The sequence below is a fragment of the Lepisosteus platostomus genome, chromosome 14 (assembly GCF_059453375.1).
Source record: "Lepisosteus platostomus isolate fLepPlt1 chromosome 14, fLepPlt1.hap1, whole genome shotgun sequence".
In the NCBI taxonomy this organism is placed as follows: domain Eukaryota; kingdom Metazoa; phylum Chordata; class Actinopteri; order Semionotiformes; family Lepisosteidae; genus Lepisosteus; species Lepisosteus platostomus.
In genome coordinates, this window is record NC_142624.1 from 6,689,727 (window position 1) to 6,712,689 (window position 22,963).

Sequence of the window (22,963 nt, forward strand, 5' to 3'; positions counted from 1 at the left end):
AAAAGCGCTATATAAGTGTAAGCAATTATTATTATTAATTATTTGTACACAAGGGTCAGAAATGATGGTCCGGACTAATAACTTCCTTTGAGAGATTCTACAATATGTATTGTGTTTACAAATATACAGGATAAGCTTAATTAATGCCACAAAGACTTGCAGCCGACCACAGAGGAACAGAGAAGGTGTTGCTGTAGTGAGTGTAGTGAGTACAAATTGTTGTTGTTTCAGTGTTTTAAGTTGCTCATGGAGAATTACTCATGACAATTATTGTGGATTGTGAGCTTGAACATATTCAGATTTTCCATTACAAGTACCAAGGTTTTTGACCATATTTTGTATTAAAAATATTCTCCCAAACACAAAATATTGATGGACTGAAGTCAGAATTTAATACAGAAATTAAGCATGATTCAGTTTATCATATTTGATGATGATGACACAAAACCTCAAACTTGAAAGCATCTTTCAATACATTTAAAATGTGTGATAATGCTTTCGTTTCTGAAATCTAATATGATGTGACAATATGACATTTTGTTAGTTTACATAGATACATAGCATTATTTATAATCTCTTTAACACTTTCTCTCTGTGTGTTGCTGTCTGTAGAGCTTTCCATATCTTAATACTCTTCTCCTTCCTCTTCCTCTCCTTCCTCTCCCACGCTGTCAGTGCCCACCTCTTCATAATCCTTCTCCAGGGCTGCCATGTCCTCTCGTGCTTCAGAGAACTCTCCCTCCTCCATCCCCTCTCCCACATACCAGTGGACGAAGGCACGCTTGGCGTACATCAGGTCGAACTTGTGGTCCAGGCGAGCCCAGGCCTCAGCGATGGCGGTGGTGTTGCTCAGCATGCACACAGCTCTCTGCACCTTGGCCAGGTCTCCCCCAGGCACCACAGTTGGGGGCTGGTAGTTGATACCCACCTTGAAGCCAGTGGGACACCAGTCCACAAACTGGATGGTGCGCTTGGTCTTGATGGTGGCGATGGCAGAGTTGACATCTTTGGGCACCACGTCTCCACGGTACAGCAGACAGCAGGCCATGTACTTGCCATGACGGGGGTCACATTTCACCATCTGGTTGGCTGGTTCAAAGCAGGCATTGGTGATCTCGGCTACAGACAGCTGCTCATGGTAGGCCTTCTCAGCAGAGATCACAGGGGCGTAGGTGGCCAGAGGGAAGTGGATGCGAGGGTAAGGCACCAGGTTGGTCTGGAACTCAGTCAGGTCCACATTCAGGGCACCATCAAAGCGCAGGGACGCAGTGATGGAGGAGACGATCTGGCCAATGAGCCTGTTGAGGTTGGTGTAGGTGGGGCGCTCAATGTCCAGGTTCCTGCGGCAGATGTCATAGATGGCCTCATTGTCAACCATGAAGGCACAGTCAGAGTGCTCCAGGGTGGTGTGGGTGGTCAGGATGGAGTTGTAGGGCTCCACCACAGCTGTGGACACCTGGGGAGCTGGGTAGATGGAGAATTCCAGCTTGGACTTCTTGCCATAGTCGACAGAGAGGCGCTCCATCAGCAGGGAGGTGAAACCAGAGCCAGTACCACCTCCGAAGCTGTGGAAGATGAGGAAGCCCTGGAGCCCTGTGCACTGGTCAGCCTAGAGAAGGATACAGAGAACGTTATACATAATGTGAAAACAGATGGAGGTTCATGTAAAATCTGAAAATCTTTACAGATTAAATTGAGCCAGAAATGTATAACCAAAATGCCTCACCAACTTGCGTATCCTATCGAGCACCAGGTCGATGATCTCCTTGCCGATGGTGTAGTGCCCGCGGGCGTAGTTATTGGCAGCGTCTTCCTTGCCAGTGATGAGCTGCTCGGGGTGGAACAGCTGGCGGTAGGTACCTGTACGCACCTCGTCTAGGGAATTAAAGAAGAGCATAAGAAAGGTTGCAAATAAGCGGAGACTCACGATTGTAATCCCTCCTCTTAAGGGCGCTCCAACTCTTTCACATTTTGGTTGATCATGTGCACCTGCTGCCAATCATGCCCCTCCATATTTAAGCCGGGCGCTCTCGCTACCCCCGGCTCTGCATTGGAAGACGGACGCCCGGAGGCCCGCCTAGTTGCCCTACGTCCGCAGCTTGAGGGCATAGACCTCCAATAGGCGTCCTGACCCAGCTGAGTCCGGGGCGCAGCGCGCCTGGCCTCGTGATCCCATTTTTATTCCCTCTCCCTGCACCGGATCCCGTTCCGGTTTTTATCCTTGTCTAGTTTTTCTTTTGGATGGATCTCCCGGCTATGGACTTTGGGACTGCTTCCTGGTTTCCCCTTCTGGATAGTTTTGGACTTGTACGCCTGTGCCACGCCACCTGAGCACCAGAACACTGCCGCCACGCCCCCCTGTCAGTCATCCCGTCCTGATCCTGTCATGTTTACCTGTTGCCCTCCTCCAGTCTCTTCCGGATTTTACCGTCTGCATAGGGTCCTGACCTACGCATCGTTACAGACTTTTTGATCTAACAGACATATTAGAAAGGGGAGAAGACACTTTGAATCGTGGGAAATGTCCCCTCTTGCCAAGGGAAAACTATGTAATATTTTATACTATGAAGGATTCGGGAGTGGTTGTGTGACTGGTTAAAGGTCAATTATTTAGTGCAAAGAGTGCAGAATTTGTAATTCTCTCAATCTCTATGTCACACTTTTGTTTCTTTTCTATGTCCTCTTAAAACAGAGGACAGTTGTCACTACTTTCCATTTTTTTGCCAATTATAATTTAAAGTAAAGTAGGTGGCTACAAAAGACGAATTTGGAAGATTGAAAGAAGAGGAGATGTTAATTGAAATTGCAGAAAAATAAAACATGTACCTCATGTCAGTTTTTTTTTCACAAAGAAATAAATAGGATATATATAGGATCCCTTTAAAACTAAGTTTTGTTAAACTATTAAAAATCGTTTGGTTTTTTTGCCAGATTCAAAAGAACAGTGATGGAGATACTAATGCAGGGAGAAAATACTTGGTTTTTATGCTGTTGATCTGAAGCTGTTTGTGGTTAAACCGTATGTCTGACTACCTGGACAGAAAATTCAAGTGTATGCTATTTTGTTTCTGTATACAGACTGTATACATTTGCAGTATACAATGCAGACTGTATACATTTTTGGACAACCGTCACTTACCGATGACAGTGGGCTCCAGGTCCACAAACACAGCCCGGGGGACATGTTTGCCCGCCCCGGTCTCGCTGAAGAAGGTGTTGAAGGAGTCGTCTCCTCCTCCGATGGTCTTGTCACTGGGCATCTGGCCGTCAGGCTGGATCCCGTGCTCCAGGCAGTACAGCTCCCAGCAGGCATTGCCCATCTGGACACCAGCTTGGCCCACGTGTACGGAGATACACTCACGCTACAGAGAAACAAAGAGGAGACACACTGAATCTGGGTCCTCACAGCCTCATCAATGATATCACCAATAAGAAAAAAAGTGCCTGTTGCAAAGAAAACAAAATATTGCTATCCTTTTCATTTTGTGTTTTACTTTTTGTACAGTTATGGGTAAAGGACCCTACAGCTATAGCAAAAGAGTCCGTAAAGATGGGTTTTATGGTGGATTGCAATCTGTTTAGATGTAGAAGAAAGTTCTGTGTATTTCAGCTCAGGCTTCATTATGTCAGCTTTCAGACTAGCTATTGGTGTAAGCATACCCTTGGAAGACTGCTTAAAGTTCACCAATTGGAAGTGTGCAGAGCAAATAGTGTTAATACTTATGCGAAATGATTCCATTGCTGACACATTCCGTGAAAGGATGGAATCCTTCGTCAACACATTTTTACACTTTCAAAAGCCTTTTTCAGATGTTCTAGTGCTGTTTTTCCATTTTAAGAATACAGGAAAAAAATTGGTTAGTGACTTAATACATTGTTGCATGAAACACGTAGAATCAAAGCGAGCTGGAAAGTGTTGATACTATCCACTATCAACAGTCAATATGTATGGTATTTTCTAGTTTACATGAGGTTTTAATAAATATATAAACATTTATTTTACCTTGTCATAGTTTCCCAAGGTATATCATGCCTTACCATGTATTGTTCTCATGGTAAAGTGCTGGATTACAAGCAACCTACTGATTAAATTAATCATTTCAGTCTGTATTTTCAGTAGCAAACTGGGAGGGATTAATATGTGAACCCTGAACTAGTTAGCCCAGTATGTAGTTTCACACCTGCTCAGGCAGGTCTTCAGCTGTTGTAAAGTTGTTGCCAGCTCAATAATGGAAATGAGGAATGGTTTTGGAAATTCTCCCTCTAGCAAACCAAAATCTACTCATGGCATTTTTTTCTTGAGCAGAAATCAGAATGTATGACTTGATAACATGGCTAGATTTGTTGAATTTCACACAATGCGATCATCCACAGCGCCATTTGTGGAATGGCAAGATTTTTCTTTATCAGTTTTGCATCACAGAGTAATAAACTGCATTTTTATGGGTCACTATGACAGTTTCGTGAACTTTAAAATACACAATCAAAGGAAAACAGACAAGTTTAAGTGAACAGTTCTTTCGAGGTAAGCTTTTGATACATTCCACTAGCTTTACAACCTTAACAACAGTACATTATATGTTCAGGTGGGGAGCTGCGTCAGCATGCGTAGGCTGCAAAGGAACAAGTTATAGGTTTATGCTGAAAAGAGAAGAAAGAAACGTTGTGTTTCCTTCTCTTTTCAGCGTACATTATATGTTTTACTTAAAGCATCTGAAAGAAAAATAATGAAGAGAAGCTCCTCAATTGTTTCAAGTGAAGGATTTAACAAATCTCCTGATTTTAGCTCTACCAATGGCTACATTTTTTAACAAATTAAAAATGAAGCAAAGTTTTTAACTCACCATTTTGACTTTTTCTTTCTGCAAGCCGAAGTCTAGGATTCGAAATGAGAAGACTGTGTATGATGGTAGGCATGGAAGGCTATATTTATAGTCCTTTGGGAGTGGATTCCTTGGCAACCAGGTTTGTTGTTGGAAACTAGGGGTTAACTCAACACAATTGTCCTCCGAAATTAAGGCCAAACTCCAAGACTACACTACAGTTCAACACCTTTTTACACGTAACTGAAAGGCACAAACACAAAGCACTTGGCCAGTAACTACCAACAAACTCATCGACTCTTTCATTAACTGAGAGTGGATTCTATATGTATGTCAACTTCATTAATAGCCTTCAATAACAGACCCACTCACATTCAAAAACTGTAGAAACTTATGCTTAAAAAGTCAGCCAGTTTCTCTTAGTGTGTGATCTTATATAGATCCTTTAATGTTGAACGTCAGTTAAAATGTATTTTTTTCGATCAACATGATACAATAGTAAATATCATTAGAGGGTCATTAGGATTTATGTCGCTCTGCTCAGCAATACTCAGCAATACTCAATATTTTGTTAAAAAATGATTTGGACAGAATTTTTGGCTGTATCCATGTTGCATGTGGAGTACATTAAATCAAATACTGTGAAAAATGTCACATTTTTTCCCCCTTATTTTATATTTGCAAAATACAAACAGTAATTAATCAACAATTATAATTCAATGCTACATTTGACTACAATCCTACATCTGTTTCTAATATGATCAGGCACAAGACTATAATATAGACAGGGTGACATTGGAGGTTTGAGCTTCTGCTGTATGTCATATCCCAAGCTGGTCATGGCACTGTGTGCACTCTGTTTCAACGAATACATCATAGTAAAAAGCAGTACTGAAAATTGAGTGATGTATATAATGAATTTCATGCTACATTAAATAGGCTCAGTACAGTACCGTACTGGGGGTAACAACGTAGTTAGGACATTGCATATAATTATAAATTATTTAGTTTAAAAAAACCTGGATTCAAAATGCTCATTTGTTTATTGCATTGTTTCGTTTAAATGAATTTTCATGTTCATTCACTGTATTCTGAGAAGTGTCAGATCCTCAGAATGAAATACACTCTGTTCCATTCTTTTCTTCATTTGGACATTTTTTTTAGTCAAAGCGAATAGACAATTTTAAAAGGTTCATTGGAAACTGTTCTACTGCTTTGAAATTGTTTGCATTGCCTGCCTGTTAAATCCAAGCTGGGTGTTATGCTCTTCTATCACTTAGGTCCATTAAGTATTGAAAAAAGAAGGTTCTGGGTGGCAGATGGTGCAGTGGTTAGCAGTTTCATTCCAGACGTGGGGTTCAATCTGTGTGGAGTTTGTATGGTCTCCCCACATCATGTGGGTTTCCTCTGAGAGCTCCAGTTTCCTCTTACAGTTCAAAGACATACCGGTAGGCAAATTGGCTTCTGGGAAACTTGGCCTTGGTGCAAGTTTGTGCGTATCTGTGCTTGTGTCTGTGTGTCTACCCTACGATGGACTGGCATCCTGTCCAGGATGTATCCTGCCCGGTGCTTGCTGGGACAGACACCAACTCCTCGTGACTATAAATCAGATCAAGCAGTTAGAAAAAATGGATGAATGGATGAATAGTAGGTTTACTATTACACACATACAGAGGGTGAGGACCAAACCAACTCAGAACTATTGAAGGTGGACACCCTTAGTTCTTTCAAGAAACACCTGGATTAAATTATTGGTTGAGTACATTAGAAGGAAATGAAATAAGCAAAATTAAATGAATGGCCCTGTGTTGTATGTGTCTTACTTGAATATATATGTTTTCCTGTCCTATATGATTCAGCATTCCATTCAGAGGGTCCACTTCACACCACAGATACCAAGATAAGCTCTGGCCCAATGAGCCACTGTCATTCAGATATGGAAATGACCTTTACTATGTAATTCATGATTAAGTGATAAGAGATTAATCTTACAAAGATCAAGGAAAATAATATTTGCAATATGATAACAATTGTTGCTCTGATGCCTACATTCATACAATGATCGGAATGAACTATATCATAATAATAATTTCAAATTTTTAAACAATCTCTGATCAATACATAGGACTTATGATCAACAGTGTACCTGACCACCTGAAGCTGAAAAACCTTTTGCCTCTTCGCATTTCTTTTTCCTGGCCAGTCTTTATCTAACTATATCGATCAAAATAGAATGAGTTAATTAATTGGACCACATTTCCTGTCATAGTTGACACATCCTCTGATATTGATCATTGAGTACTATTGAAGACATTTTACTGATGTTCATCTTGTGAAATTGCTCCAAGTAGTAAACTTATTTATTAGCAAAGTTAGAACTGCTAATATTAAATGTGGTCGGAAAAAATATTTACTTGTTTTCATTGAGTGATGCTTTAACGTGTCTAATCAAATAGCTAGTTTTGTTTTTCAAGATCGGAAATGCCGTTAAGATGTATTAGATTTTGGTCCACCGAGAGAGTGTCTCAATAAATTGACTTTGTAATTAGAATGTCTTGGCATGTTTACAGAAGCTTGGCTAATGGTTTATCCAGTTTTGGAACAAAAAGAATTACAAAGTGACTGTTATATATTTGGTAAAGCAACAGTATGATGTACAGGACCTCAATTTAGCTTCTCATATGAAGAGCGGTATCTCCTATAAACATTTAATCAGTATCACCCCCAAGCAATATCACACAAGCTCCTCTCATCCATCAAAGACCCTCAATTCTGATCCAGCATGTCTCTATTTGGCTTTTGTGTCTATACTGTTCACGTGCAATTGTTTGGGCTTGCGTCTTTTGTTTTCACAAGACATCCTTCTCTATCTGCTGTTTTTCTTGCACGTGCCTTACAGTTGAACCCAGGGCCTTTGTTGTTTGGTTTATTGTGTGCTGAGCTGAAATGGGCTTCCATGGCAACAGGGGTGCCGTGACGAAGCTGGGTTCATCACAGGAGGGCTTCTTTGTTCAATGCGCTGGGTTGTAAACGGATATAAAGACATGAAAAGGTAAGCCCTTACACACCTACAACAAGATTGTCCTTAAAACAGTATAGCAAAATATAAGTGTGTGTACAATAACAGTGTGTCCTTCTTCTGTTGCTAGAATACAACATGACAAAAAGGAAAAGGTATACTATACATGTCAGGACGTGCTTTCACAGAGGTGAAAAGCACTCATGCTTTTATACTCTCAGGAGTATAAGGCTACCATGCTTGATCATGGATGTATCCTATTCAGCTTTACATATTTCAGACAAGCCCGTGTGAAAATCTGAAATATAGGTTTATATATTTTCATCTATTTAAATATAACCTATTTTATTTTTTGATTAACATTTGATTGATTGCGAGTCATTTGTTTAAGCGCTAGATTATAAGCAAGGACCTGAGGCTTCACACCTTTTTATGCCAAACAAAAGCATTGTTGGCGACAATCCCGATTGTCAGGTTTAGTTGGGGGGCAAACGGGCTGTTCTCCAAATCAAAACGTTCACTGTTCACACCAGGTATTATAGAACAGGAATCGAGACACATCATTTTGTACATTTACTGAAAGAAAGCATCAAATGGATATTTCGTTGGTGCAAAAAATGAAGAGAATTGCATAGAACCTTTCATCATTCCAACGTGAAACATCCCAAAGACACAGCCCCAGCTGAGCAAACCATCACATACTGAGCTGCGCTGCCTTAGGCTTTAAACCGAAATAGGATACAGGGAATGTAGGCAGGCCTGTATTTCAGAAAACACTATTTAACATCAATGCTCTAACTGAAAGTTTACGGAGACAGCGAATGTTGACTCTGATGTAATGTGGTTTCCAAAACACAACATGTCCTACTGTATTTCTGTAATTATACTGGAAGGTTGTTTTTAGTCTACTGGACTACTAATACCATACTCAGTTGCTGGAAGAGTTTCTCTTCAGAAGGGTGAAAATATGACTCTGTGGATTCATCTTTTGGGATTCCAGGCTTGGGAGACTTCTCTGTGGAGTGCGGAATTTCTTCCCATGCCATGTTCACATGGATTATGTGCTAGAGGTTTCAGTTTCTTCCCTTCTTCCAAGGATATAGAGACTTGGTTAACCAGTGTCACTAATTTGCTGAAAAAGTGTTGTGGGCTTGCTGCTTAAGGTTATTAAACACCTATAGACACATCAGCAAAGATTTATTGATAAATTTACACATTAATATGTTTCAAGTTTAAGGTGTGATACTAAAAGCCTTTCTCAAAGTGCTCTGATCAACATGGATTCAACCTTTCTGGCCTGACAACACTACAGTTAACTTTTTTCAGCATTCCCTTTTACGTAACAGGTAATTAAAATACGTCTAATTACTAAAATGTGTAATTACTGGCTAAATACTGTTATTAAGTACAGTATACACTAAGCATTAAAATAAATACATCACTCCTGACTGCAACAAACTAGGAAAGATATCAGAAACAGAGCTAAATATTGTTGTAACATTTGTAAAATGTGATGTGTTATTGCTTGCCCATAACCAGCAAATGTATTGTGTTTATCAACAGGGAGTTTACCGTGAAAGTCACAGGCTAATGACGTGCAAGGCCAATGTTAGAAGCAATACAAACTGTATATCTGGGACACATGCATGGTGTCAGATTGAAAATGCTGCTTTGTGGGAGACCCATTCCTCTCATAGAGCCTAGACAAGCGTGATCCTTTTCACTGGTCTCTGAGCCCTAGATGCCACAGATCATTAAAACTCAACTGTCTGAAGCAGAAGGACGTGTGTTTTCCTGCAGGAATGTTGTCACATCAAGACGAGTCAGCTGGAAGGGCAGTAGGTGATTCACAAAGCGTGTTCATCAGGGAGGTCTAAATTAATACTTGATTCCTAACCAAACAGGCTAAAGTCCAGCTAAAGTTTTTCTCCAGCATGATGACATGAAGGGGTTGTTATTTTGATAATTGCAGGGCATAGAGATTCCTTTCTGCCTTTTTTCTTGCTTTTCACCTGGCTTGATATGTTATCGGGTAGGTCATCTAATCACCTGCGCCCGATTCCAACTCTGAGAGCCTAATTAACAGGAACGGAGCACACCAACTCGCAAGTGTGTATCATGCTCAGTCATGAAATGAAACGTGATCAATTATACCAAAAACATTTGATATTCAAAAATCTGTATACTTATATGAAACCATATATGTATAGAGTGACATTGTTTATTTAAGCTCAGTCTTTAAGTGATGGCAGAAAGAGTTCACATCTTTTCCATGCAGCCCATCAGCATTCTTAAAATGCTACAGCCCTGAAAGTAAATAGTGTATCTTAAAGGTGTCTGTATCTATGAATTGGCTTAATTACTCTGCTCTCCTCCCCACTGATAGCTGGTGTGTGGGGAGCATTCTGGCGCACTATGGCTGCCGTCGCATCATCCAGGTGGATGCTGCACATTGGTGGTGGTGGAGGGGAGTCCCCATTACCTGTAAAGCGCTTTGAGTGGAGTGTCCAGAAAAGCGCTATATAAGTGTAAGCAATTATTAATTGTAATTATTAAAGAATACAAAGCACTGCAGTGCTATTCTCAAAACAGATGTTCTGACTGAGCACCAGATTAGAGCTGGCTGCTCAGTTTTGCTAAGCTATCAACTTAATAAAACCAGAAAATGTAATTGTGGAATCACATGTTTCACATTATTGTCAGTCATGCCCAAACTTAGGTTGATAGCTGGACCCCGTGCACAGTGGTTGAATAAAAATCCAAAACGAAGCAAAGGTATCCAAATTGTTTGAGAGGACGTTAACGTTGGACGTTATGCAAAGGTCGATAAAAAAAGGTCGAGAGAGAACGAGGAATCAGGATCGAAGGGTTGAGTAGCTCTAGCTAAGAAAAGTCTCAGTGGTGAGTGAGGACAGATTGAGGAGAGAGGGCTTAAATAGGAAGGAGTGTGGAATCAATTAGTGCACGAGTATGTGGTGATGCCCGCGTGCTTGCGTGCAAGTTGTGACAATTATACAGTAATTTTCCCAAGACAAGACCCGAGACAACTTAGAAAGGGTACAAGGAGCATTTTAATTATAAATAAGTAAAACTGGTTAAAGACCACAGAACGGTGGCTAGTTGCAACATTCATTTTTCTTACATAGTTAGAGGAGTGTACATGCAGGAAAGAGAGCCATCCATTTTTAACCGCTTTATACAATAGGGGGTCACAGGAGAACCAAAATCTATCCCAGCAATCAACAGGTGCAACATGGGATACACCCCGAACAGGACACACACAGACACACACCAGGGCCAATTTTCCTACTGTGGGAGGAAACCAGAGCAAGGTTCTCCTAAACTACTGCCAGACGTAACTACTCCCTTAGGCTCTCCTAATGAGGATGCCACTCAGTATTCCAGTTCCCGAAAAAGGAAAACAAGCATGTTTATCGCCATCGAGTTGTGTTGTACCAGTGTCCCTCTCGATACATTCATTCACCTGTCACACTGCAAAATGTAAGCAGTCAAACTGACGTCCTTCAATACTACCTTGCTAATCTGATGTCTAATCTGCCTTGCTAAACCATCTGATCATGGTTTAGATTCCATTGCTGTTAATCTCCTTTCCTTCCTTTGCAGGGTGATAGAGTGAGCTCAGATCCCCCTCCTGCTTTGCCTGGAGTTGCGCCATCAGCACCAGGAAAGTCTTCCACTGTCCAACAATATTAGTCCAACCATAACTTTTCTATAAATCACATTACTTACTGCTCTAACTGACAACTAACTCATTTGGTTGACAGATCCTTTCATACCAAAACAAACTCACTAATTAAACCCTTGTCAGGTGACAATGGCTAGCAAGCCTTTCAATCAATCAGGGCTACTTGATATTTTCACAAACGTTTTCCAGATGTCTTTTAGATCGTATTTTGGCGACCTCCAGTGGTAGTATCTAATTATTAAAATACATCCAAGGGACAACCAAAAGCACAGATCTCCTGCTCTTCATTATTAACTAATAATTGCTTTTCTGGACACTCCACTCAAAGCGCTTTACAGGTAATGGGGACTCCCCTCCACCACCACCAATGGGCAGCATCCACCTGGATGATGCGACGGCAGCCATAGTGCGCCAGAACGCTCCCCACCCACCAGCTATCAGTGGGGAGGAGAGCAGAGCAATGAAGCCAATTCATAGATGGGGATTATTAGGAGGCCATGATTGGTAAGGGCCAATGGGAAATTTGGCCAGGACGCCGGGGTTACACCCTGGGATTTTTAATGACCACAGAGAGACAGGACCTCAGTTTTACGTCTCATCTGAAGAACAGCCCCTGTTTTACAGTATAGTGTCCCCATCACTATACTGGGGCATTAGGACCCACATGGACTGCAGGGTGAGCGCCCCCTGGTGGCCCCACTAAACACCTCTTCCAGCAGCAACCTTAGTTTTTCCCAGGAGGTCTCCTCTCCAGGTACTGAGCAGGCTCACACCTGCTGAGCTTCAGTGGGTTGCAGAGTGATATGGCTGCTGGGCATATTAACTTATCTTTGTATGTCACAACTTCATTGGTTCCTGTTCTCCAGCGTCTTTAATAAGCTTGTATTTTTTCAGACACTCAAAATTAACTGTTTCATTTTTTTCTTTCTACATAACCTATATTTGCACAGTATATATGTATCTTTTTACAGCTAAGCAATTGTTTGGAATGTAAGACAAATTAGATAGAAATATTGAAGAAATCATTTAATCATGATTCTATTATATTGGAAGCTCAAAGGAGAAGGAGGTACTGATGTCATGCTTGATGTGGTCGGCTGGCTGGCTGAACTCTCATTCTTCATGATTCTCAGCCAACTAGCCCACCCCAGACAGACCCGTAAATCTACGAAGTGGGCTTTATGAAAACATGAAAGAAAATAAGAAGCAGTATAGGAAGTGTCAGGCCCACCTTGCTCATTTTGTAATTTGTAAACACACAAAATCTCATCCACTCCTTTCTTGAAAAACACCTAGAGGTGGGTCCCAAAAATCTATTTCCCACTGTGTGAAAAAGTTCCTAAAAGCATTTCTTCCTTTCCTGACCCTGTCTCAACATTTTGTTTTTGTGCTTGGCATAGCCTCTTGATGTAGGCATAGTGTACACCATGGAAAACGAGGTGGTTGCCTTAGTAACCTTTTTTTGTTTGAAGTGATTAATGTCACCTAGTCACCTACCATGTACTGGATAACTCCAGTTTCTAAGTAAATTATTTACTCTTCCTTGGATGCAAAGAGCTGTAATTCCACTCCAGGAAAAGCTGCTGTGAGTGCCTCCGGACCTAGACCATGCTCCAGTAAAACATTAACCCCGTTGACTTTCTGTTTTGGATGAAACTAAATCCCCTTGAAAGCAGTTCAACCAAGAAGTTCACTCCTTAAATCTTGTGCCTGACATTCCTTTGAAGCTAGGGACCGTCATAAATGATCAAACTCTTTCCAAGCCAACTCTTTCATGCTAATTCACTCAAACAGGACAATGTCTGTACACAATGTACCCCCTGAGTCAATACGTTACACCTGTGGAATCAGTTACAACTGAGAGTCTTTTTGGATAAGTCTCTTCCAACATTGGACACCAAGATGATACAAGTTTCACCCAATATTCTTTGCAAATGTGGTGGGGATTGCTGATGGACAGCAATTTCCAGGTTTTGGCACATATTTTCTATAAAATTCAAGTCAGAACTTTGACTGAACCACTCAAGGACATTCATTTTGTTCTTCTTAAGCCACATCAATCTATCTTTGGCCTTATGCTAGGGGTCATTTTCCTGGGGAAGGATGATGTTTTGTCCCAGTTTAGCAGACCTTCACAGACTGAAGCAGATTTTCCTAGTTTTTCACAAGATTCCAATCGATGAGTAGGAGCCCCAGATTATAATGTTGCCACCTGCATGTTCAACAGTAACATTTAGCATTTGAACAATAAAACCTTTTGTCACACACATACGCAGTATCGTTTAAATGTTTTTTTGCACACTCACCTGCTGGATTTGAAATGAGTTTGTCACTCCGCCATTCAGCTTTGTGGACTGATGGATATTGTTGCATCATGACCATTTTCTCCATCTCAGCCACTGAACTCAGTTTCAATGTCACCATTGGCCTCACAGTGCTCAGTTTGGAGCAGCAGTTTGATTTAGGCAGTGTTTGAAATACACCTTTCACTTCTTAATTATTGACTTCCCTGTGCTCAGAGAAATATTCAATGTCTTTAAAATGCTTTTACAACCTTCCCCTGATCCGTGCATTTCTATGGTTGAATCTTTGCTTGAAATTCACTACCTGACTGAGGTACCTGAGAGAGACAGGTGTATTTATTCCGAAATCATGAAAATGACTATTATTGCACTTGGACAGAGCTCATTCACTTATCTGTGTGACCTGTCAAAGTAATTTTGTTTCCCTTGACTGGTGTACATTTGCTAAAGCTAAGTATTACTTATTCCATCAGCATATTATTAATTTTTTTTGTGCTTTTGCTGACAGTTGAGCATTTGTTTTTTGATTAAAATATTCACTTTCCAAAATGTGCGCATAACACTTGTAATGTAATCAAATGGAAAATTAATGGAAGGGGGTGAATACAGTTGCTGGCCAATATTTTCCACAGGCACAACATACGGTATCTGTCAACAGTTCAATAGTTGTTGTCTTTCCTCAGGTTATTTCTGCTGTCTTTGCTTCCATTTTATGATACGACATAGCGTCTTTCATTTGTTTTAAATATACAGTGTTTTATATATACACTGATGGAAAAAAGAAACGCAGCATTTTCTGGAATGAGAATACTATAGTTATAGTTTATGTACTTTTAAAAAAAAAGTTGTCAATTCGTTTAAAGCCCTCTGACCAGCAATGCAGCTTGTGCAGTGAGGCATTGCAACTCGCCAATCACGCGAAAGCTCGTTAGGTGCACTTTTACCCAACGAGGTCGAGGTGGAACAATGCCTGATCAGGTCACCTTTAAAAAGGCCTTCATTCAAAGCTTAGGCCACTGCAAGAAAAGGCCACACTTAGTCAGTTTTCTGTGCATTCCATAATGCCTCCAATGTCACCAGAAGCAAGGGAGAAGGCCATCGGCATGCTGTAGGCAGGCATGTCATGTGCCAGCGTTGCCAGACACTATGGAGTAAGCCGCTCCACTGTGTCTCGACTGCAGAGAAGGTTTCAGCAGACCGGCAGGACAGATGACCGTCCGAGATCCGGTCACCCTCGAGTGAGCACACCAGAGCAGGACCAACACACCAGACTGGTCCATTCGAGAGATCGTTTCAGATCTGCCACCCGTACTGCTGCTGAAATTGCCGGCAGACACAATGCCCGCAACAGTGACAGGACAGTGAGGCTCCATGCTACTGGCCTTAGAGCAAGGCGTCCTGTCAGAGGCCATCTCCTCACACCTCCTAGACGCCACAACCGACTGGCCTGGGCCAGACAGAGGCTGCGATGGACTCGTCAGCAGTGGCTTCAGGTCCTCTTCACGGACGAGTCACTCTTCAGCCTGTTCCACGCAGACATATATATATTGAACTAAATTCAGTTAATACCAGCATCTAAACCTGCTAGACAACCACCAGCAAATATGATACATGATGTCAAAACACTTTTAACAGTATGCTGTGCGTGTGAGTCCGGAGCACAGCCACTGACCCATTTGCGCTAACGGCAGATTTATGAATGACATGAATTCACCAAATTCTGGATAATGACCCCGTTTTTTTTTCCTGATAAGAGATAATAAATCCATACTTGTTAAGCATAGCCCGTATCTTTTATAACTGGTGTAATATTATATTTCTCCACTAGATGTCAGTGAAGCAACAAAGCAAATGCTTGTCTGACAACTATTCAGCAATGTGATTGCTAACACGACGTACCGAGGTCTCCTCTGTCCGTAGCCTCAAACTGCAGATTAATAATAATAATAATAATTGCTTACACTTATATAGCGCTTTTCTGGACATTCCACTCAAAGCGCTTTACAAGTAATGGGGACTCCCCTCCACCACCACCAATGTGCAGCATCCACCTACTCTTTTCGAGAAAAGCCCTGGGATTTTTAATGACCACAGAGAGTCAGGACCTCGGTTTTACGTCTCATCCGAAGGACGGCGCCTGTTTACAGTATAATGTCCCCATCACTATAATGGGGCATTAGGACCCACATGAGCCGCAGGGTGAGCGCCCCCTGCTGGCCCCACTAACACCTCTTCCAGCAGCAACCTTAGTTTTTCCCAGGAGGTCGCCCATCCAGGTACTGACCTCAAACCTCCGTAGCCTCAAACTGCAGATTCAGCAGTTTTCTGTTTAGAGCTGCATTTATAAAATATCATCCATTCTCAAGGGAGCCACTTACCACCTTATTTCTATATTCTGTAGGGAAAACGTAGTTTTCCAAATTTTGAGAGAACCACCATATTGTAAATGTTAGGGAGTATCTCAAAAACGGTTATAGTGTTGACAGGTAGTGCAGGACAATCTGTTGCCTAAATACTGAAAAGAAATATGTAGTGTTGGCTGCACAATATTGTCAAGTGATAAATAAATCTGTAATGTGCTCTGTGACAGTGCCGGGCAGTCGTAATAGACCTGATTTACTTGGCTGAGGTGGAGACCCTGGCCAGATACAGCAGCAAGAAATATGGAGTCATCGCCAGGGACAGTCCATTTGGACTGCTATCTGGGTGCCGCTCTTTGACCTCCAATCTGCTGGATGAAGGCCACCCATTCTGCACATCAACTGCCAGCTGTCTCTTTTTCCCAAGCATCACTGCAGTTTCCTTATCTAGGCCTTTCGTTTTTCTGGACTACAATTCCCAGCAGCACCTGGGCTTGGCGATCCACGGCAGGTGCTTCGACGAGGTGTGCCTGCCCTCAGAGGGGCGCTGCTTTGATGGCTGCACGATTCTGGTGGCTGACAATTCATTGTGCCAGAACAATCCACCCAGGAAAGGTGACCCATCCTGCCCCATAGAGGGAGGGAGTTGCCATTTGCCCTTGGCCCTTGGTTTGGGGTCATGGCAGATCTGGAGGTGTCCGTAGTCAGAAACAGACACCACCCAGTTTCCTTTTTTTTGTGCTGTGGGCGGTGTGAGGAGAAGTCTGCAAAACCATTTTTAAATGGGATATAGTACGACTAATTGAGATTTTTTTTAAGTCTATGTTTGTTAATTGTTACGTCAAGCCCCTGGTGAACTCACCACCCTTAATCAACTCCTTCACATTCCAGAGCAGTTTCCAATTAACTAATCAGACACACCTTCTTCCACCTGCCTACCTAAACCAACCTGACACACCACTCCTTGCTCTGTATGGGGTTTTACCTAGCTAGAACTGTATTGTTCACTGTTTCCTTTTCCAAGATTTCTAAGTTTCTGGCTCTGACCCCTGGCTTTGTTTCTGACTTTGTCTTCTGGACCTCGACTTGGTTATTGTGGATCTACTGGTCTTTGACCCTGGCCTGACCTCCTGACCAACGTTTTTGGATGAACTCCCACTGGTACCTTTGAGTTCTGAGGATTCTGCTTAGGGTCCTTCTTCCGGATCATAACATCAATGTGTCTGTGTGATGATTGTACACGTTTTTGTACATAACAATAAGAAACTGTTGCAATTAGTATTATAGCAAAATTACGATAATTGGATTGGTAGATTGGCCGGTTGAATGGTTCATTGGCCAATTGATTGGTATGTTGGCAATCGATTGATCAATTGATTGGTTGGTGGTCTGGTTGACGAGTTGATTGAAATTGCTCATTGGAGACGGGAGAAAAGAAAAAAGTGAGATAGGAACACAAACAGACTCAAGAACAAGAAGCGTTTTGCTGCAAACCCAAACCTTCAGGTCAGCACTTCAGATGGGGCTAAAACAAAATCAAGATCATGGGAGTAAAAGCAATAATCTCGTCGTGCCACCCATTTGCAAGCCTTGTTCATTAAGGAAGGAAGGAGACATTGTGAACACCACACAATACAAATCAAACCTCACAGTAAACATAGCCTGAAGTACGAACGGCAGCATGGGTGATCAAAAACTGATGGTATCTGTGCCACTTTACAAATAAAGCATCAGAGCTTGTTAACTGTGTGAGGATACGTTCACTATTCCCTCTGAGCTGTCTAGTACACAAAGCCTGGTTCCTGTTCTAACATCCTGTTCACTGTGTACAGACATAGGCTGTTGATCCTGTTCTTTTCCTCCTTAAAGTGGAAGAGGTATCTGCATGTTTCCTTGCAGAAGGCAAAGGGTATTGTCATGAAGCAGGCACAAAAGGGAACCCTATGAAATGAACCTACCGATAATCGAAATCTCCCAGTTCTCTATAGAACCTGTACAGCATGTTGAAGTTGAGAACCGCTTCACAGACAGCACAGCCCCCAGCTTATCACAGAGACCTCCAAAACTAAGAATCCAGCTGAGGAATTCAAAATACAGCTTGAGCACAATGCTGCACAGAGCCAATCTGCCAAATTGAATAAACTATCTAACCCTCTCTTGACTGTCCAGTGATATACTGTACTGACAAACCACATGTTGAACAAAAAGAAAAATATAAAGTGAAAATTATGTTTATTAAACCAACAGTTTTGTCTGCTTCTATTCTATTACTTGCTGTTTTCTGGGATACAGAACATACAGTTGACGTTGTACAGGACTGTTGCAATTACGTGAATATAATGTATGTAACACACAGGAAATCGTGTTTTATTATTATAGCTCAGTCACAGTCCAGGTGATGCTGTAGTGTAACAGAACTTCATTCCAACTTGTCATCCTCTTGACTATGTGATTTGTTATCATATACCTGTTTCACATGAATACCTGTGGATTTATCCCCAAATCAATCCCCCATAATCCTCTATTATTAACTAATGACTTTAAATTTTCGACAAGATGCACGACAGCTTCTGAATAGTAATAAAGAGTCTCTTCAGGCAGAGTTTTTAAAGAAACTTTTTTTGTCTTGAAATTTGCTGTCTTTTCAACATTTCTCTGGAATTGTGTACTATATGAAATTGAGCACTATCCCTTCAATTTTATTTAAGGTTTTGTATTTGTTAGTTATACACAATAATTTGTTTCTTATACTCCTGGTATTAAGGTATCGGCTCCCAGCTACCCGATTGTCTGTTTTTTTCCCCTTTAGTTCTTCCTCGGTTTGTGTTCCCCATGTAAATACTTTTCAGTTTTCTTTGGTTTATATGTTTGTAATCCATCACGTCTGTACAGATGTCTTTTGTCTTTTGACTACGAATCAATATCTATGTCTATATAATACTCTCATTTTCCGTTCAACCATTGTACCATGTAAATCAGTTAAAGGTTCTAAGTTTGCAAATTTTAATATATGAGCAGCTCTGTGAAAAGAAAAGAAACGGATGTGTCAGCAAAAGAGAAGAGTAAGATTCCTCAGGCTCTCATTTACACGTACAACACGAAAGTTGAGTGCAACTAGAGAAAAGACTGCAATACCTGAGGCAGAAGTGCAAGCGATAAGGGAGATGCACTCATATGCGAGTGCCGGTGCTGCAGGTTCAACTCCGTTACCAGAGGAAGAACTGGAGTCTCTGCTCCCCGTCACACCTGAGAGGACCTGACGCTGGAAGACGTGCAGGTAGATGTTCTTGGCATGATAACAAAGGTTGCGGAGGAATTGAAAGAAATGATAAGGGGCAATGCTCTGAGAATTGAGACTTTAAAGAAATCTGTGGATTTTTTTGTTTAAAGAGGCCAGTGACTAGGGAGATGGAGCAGTAGCACTGTGGCTAAGGATCTGTGCCTGTGGCTGGAAGGTTGCTGGCTCAAATCCCATGGCCGGCAGAGAAATCCTACTACATTGGGCCCCTGAGCAAGGCCCTTAACCCTGGCTGCTCCAGTGTACAATGGCTGATCCTGTGCTCTGACCCCAAGCTTCTCTGCCTGTCTGTGTGTCTCATGGAGAGCAAGCTGGGGTATGTGAAAAGACTAAATCCTAATGCAAGAAATTGTATATGGCTAACAAAGTGATCTTATCTTATCTTATTGAATAATGATGCCAAATTATTAGCATTGATATTTCCAAATAGATTGAAAAAAGGTTTAGATCAGATTATTGATTAGACACAATCTGAGTTTATGAAAGGTAGACATTTATGCAATAATATTAATCTAATCTTGGATTTGATAGACTATAGTGATCTTATAGAAGATGACAGTTATATACTTTTTCTTGATTTTTATAAGGCTTTTGATACAGTAGAACATAATTTTTTTAAAAAAATGTCTGGAATTTTTTGGTTTTGGTCAGTATTTTCAGAATGTTATTAAAACTATTTATAATGGTTGTAATAGTTCAGTTAAGTTACATCACGGGACGTCTCCGAGATTTGATATTGGTAAAGGTATTGGAGAAGGATGCCCTATTTCTCCTTTTTCGTTTGTATTAGTAACTCAAACTGTATTAATAATCGTGTTATGAAAGGTATTAATATCTTAGGTAGAGAAATTAAAATTTGTCATCTTGCAGATGATACTACTATACTTCTTAAAGATAGTAGAGAGTTGGCTAAGACAAGTGTGTGGGGAGCGTTCTGGCGCACTATGGCTGCCGTCACATCATCCAGGTGGATGCTGCACATTGGTGGTGGTGGAGGGGAGTCCCCATTACCTGTAAAGCGCTTTGAGTGGAGTGTCCAGAAAAGCGCTATATAAGTGTAAGCAAATTATATTATTATTATTATTAAGATATAGGTACATTTTCTTTGGTGTCAGGATTATATCTAGATATTAATAAATGTGAATTATTTTCTCTTAAGGACTCGGGGTTAAATGTTGTTGACAATATAGCTATAAAAAAGGTGGTGACGTACCACCAGATCAGTAAGATGAAGATTAAATTTTAGACAAAACAAAGAAGAGATTTCAGTCTTGGTTAATGAGAGATTTGTCTCTGACAGGTCGGGTTTTATTATCAAAAGCAGGGGGCTTTTCTCTGTGTATGCTTCTCTTTCATTGCATGTCTCTAAGGATATTATGAATTACTTTGATAAAGTACTTCATAACATAATTTGGAAAAACAAACCTCATCATATAAGAAAGTCTCTTCTAACTCAACCTAGGAATCATGGTGGATTGCTTGTGTTAGATTTTTATACTGCTAATATTATATTTAAAAGAAATTGGATTAGAAATTATACTGTGAACAAAAATAGTATATTAAAATTGAATTCCCAAGTTGATTTTTCAATATATAGGGGATCTCGAATTTATGTTAAAATGTAATTTTGATATTAACAGAATTCCTCTTAAATATCTAACTTTCATAAACAAGTTTTATTATGTTGGAATGTAATACATAAGCATAACTTTCACCACATACAAATAATATTTGGAATAATAAAGATGTAAAAATAAAAATTATAAAAATAAATGCATATTTTTTTATGACTTGGTATGATAAAATCTGGCTAGTGGCCCAATTGTTAAATGAAGAGGGCAGATTGTTCACATATACAAAATTTTGGGAAAGATTCCTATCACTCCCCGTGAATATGCTATAGTCTTTGATGCTATTCCTGAGAAAATGGTGAGGCTGTTTAGAGGTAGTTTTGGCCTTGCTGGTAGAGTTTCTTCTGATTTCTCTGTTAATTTAGTTAATTTATTTTTGGATGAAGTAGATATAAAAGATAGAAAATGCAATAATAATTATATTAGGAACTTGTGCAATTCATATTTTACACCTTCTTGTATCTCCTTTTGGAATACTATGTTTAGGAATATAAATTGGAAATAAGTTTGGGCTATTGCTGATAGATACTGTCTTACAAATAAAGTTAAATAAATTTCATTTAAGATCTTTCATAGATTTTATCCTGTTAAATCGACACTTTCTAGATTTAAACATGAACAAGATGACTTATATGTATTTTGTAATAATGAGAAGGAATCTTTTGTTACATTTGTTTGTTAACTGCATATATACAAAACTGTTTTGGATAGATTTGCAAAATGTTAAATTGAAAGATTTTTTATATTTTGTTAGATCTGATGTGGATAAAAGGATATGTTTTGATTATTAATCTGTTAATTATTTAGGCTAAATACTTCATCCACAAAAGTAAATGGTCTAACACTGCTCCCTCTATTCATGCTTTTAAAGTTGAATTCCTTTTTTATTTAAATTCTATTAGACATTTAAAGAATCAAAAGGCAAGACATACAATGGAAATTTGTAAAAAGTACAATTGTTAGTTTTTACAATTGTGAATTCCTCTGGCTGTGAAGTGTCTATTTCTGTATCTATTTTAATATTCCGTCTCCTGTTTTGTATTTCTGGTGTTTAAGTAAAAAAAATATATTTTTAAAAAGTTGAAATATATATAGTAGCGGCCTCGCCCGGCGTTGCGGCAGAAGAGAGCCGGCTGCGGTGCAGGACGGGAGTCGTGGTGGCCAGTGCGGCTGACCAATGGCGGAACCGGGGCACACGGTCGCGAAATCGCCCGGACACATGTAAATAGTTTGCCTGGTTTAGCAACCCTTTGATGCCTGTACCCAAATGACCACCCTACAGCTGTGTAACTGTACCCTAATTGACCGCAGTGTGTTGTAGCCTGTTGTCTTTTTTCTCTCTCTCTGTTGTGGTTTCTGTGCCGGTTAAGTCCGGTTAATAAAGATCGCCGTGTTCCCAGTCGACAAGAGCCCGAGTCCCTGGTCTCTGTCCTTGCCTAACCCAAAATATCATACTTATCTGTGAGCAGTACATAGACTAACTGAAACTGTTTACAAATGTCTCAATCACATGCCGACTTGTGTGTGTAAAACCGTGCTGTATAGCCAAAATTCACCTTTGGGTGTTCATGAACGTATATCACTGACTCTCCCTTTTGTGCCTTGAAACCATGCCCATTCTAATGATGCAACCGGTCATGTGCTATTTACTCCGTGTGCCCCGCTGCTGTGCAATGACTTGCTGTTTTTCCAGGTTTCATGCTGATATTTCCGGTAACAGGGCTTCGTATTCTCAGATATTGACTCTGATTATATTCAGCATTCTAGGAGCATTGCCTGTTATTACATTTTACATTGGCGGCTCTTTACATGCTACAAACCTG

The 22,963-nt window shown here is 40.6% G+C and overlaps 1 protein-coding gene across 1 annotated transcript; it reads right to left on the reverse strand.

The window, feature by feature from the left end:
* Positions 1-369: 369 nt before the first annotated feature.
* Positions 370-4,991, reverse strand: LOC148648803 (tubulin alpha-1D chain-like). Its single transcript, XM_088606743.1, has 4 exons — positions 4,845-4,991; positions 3,140-3,362; positions 1,727-1,875; positions 370-1,609 (listed from the first exon to the last, which is right to left on the reverse strand). Exons 1-4 carry the CDS (start codon positions 4,845-4,847, stop codon positions 626-628), a joined length of 1,359 nt encoding a protein of 452 aa, XP_088462869.1. The 5' UTR covers positions 4,848-4,991; the 3' UTR covers positions 370-625.
* Positions 4,992-22,963: the final 17,972 nt, after the last annotated feature.

Coding starts and splice junctions, on each gene's coding strand:
- LOC148648803 (XM_088606743.1), bottom strand. Junction 1,876..3,139: donor CCTGGAGCCCACTGTCATCG/GTAAGTGACGGT, acceptor TTAATTCCCTAG/ACGAGGTGCGTACAGGTACC. Junction 1,610..1,726: donor TCGATAGGATACGCAAGTTG/GTGAGGCATTTT, acceptor ATCCTTCTCTAG/GCTGACCAGTGCACAGGGCT.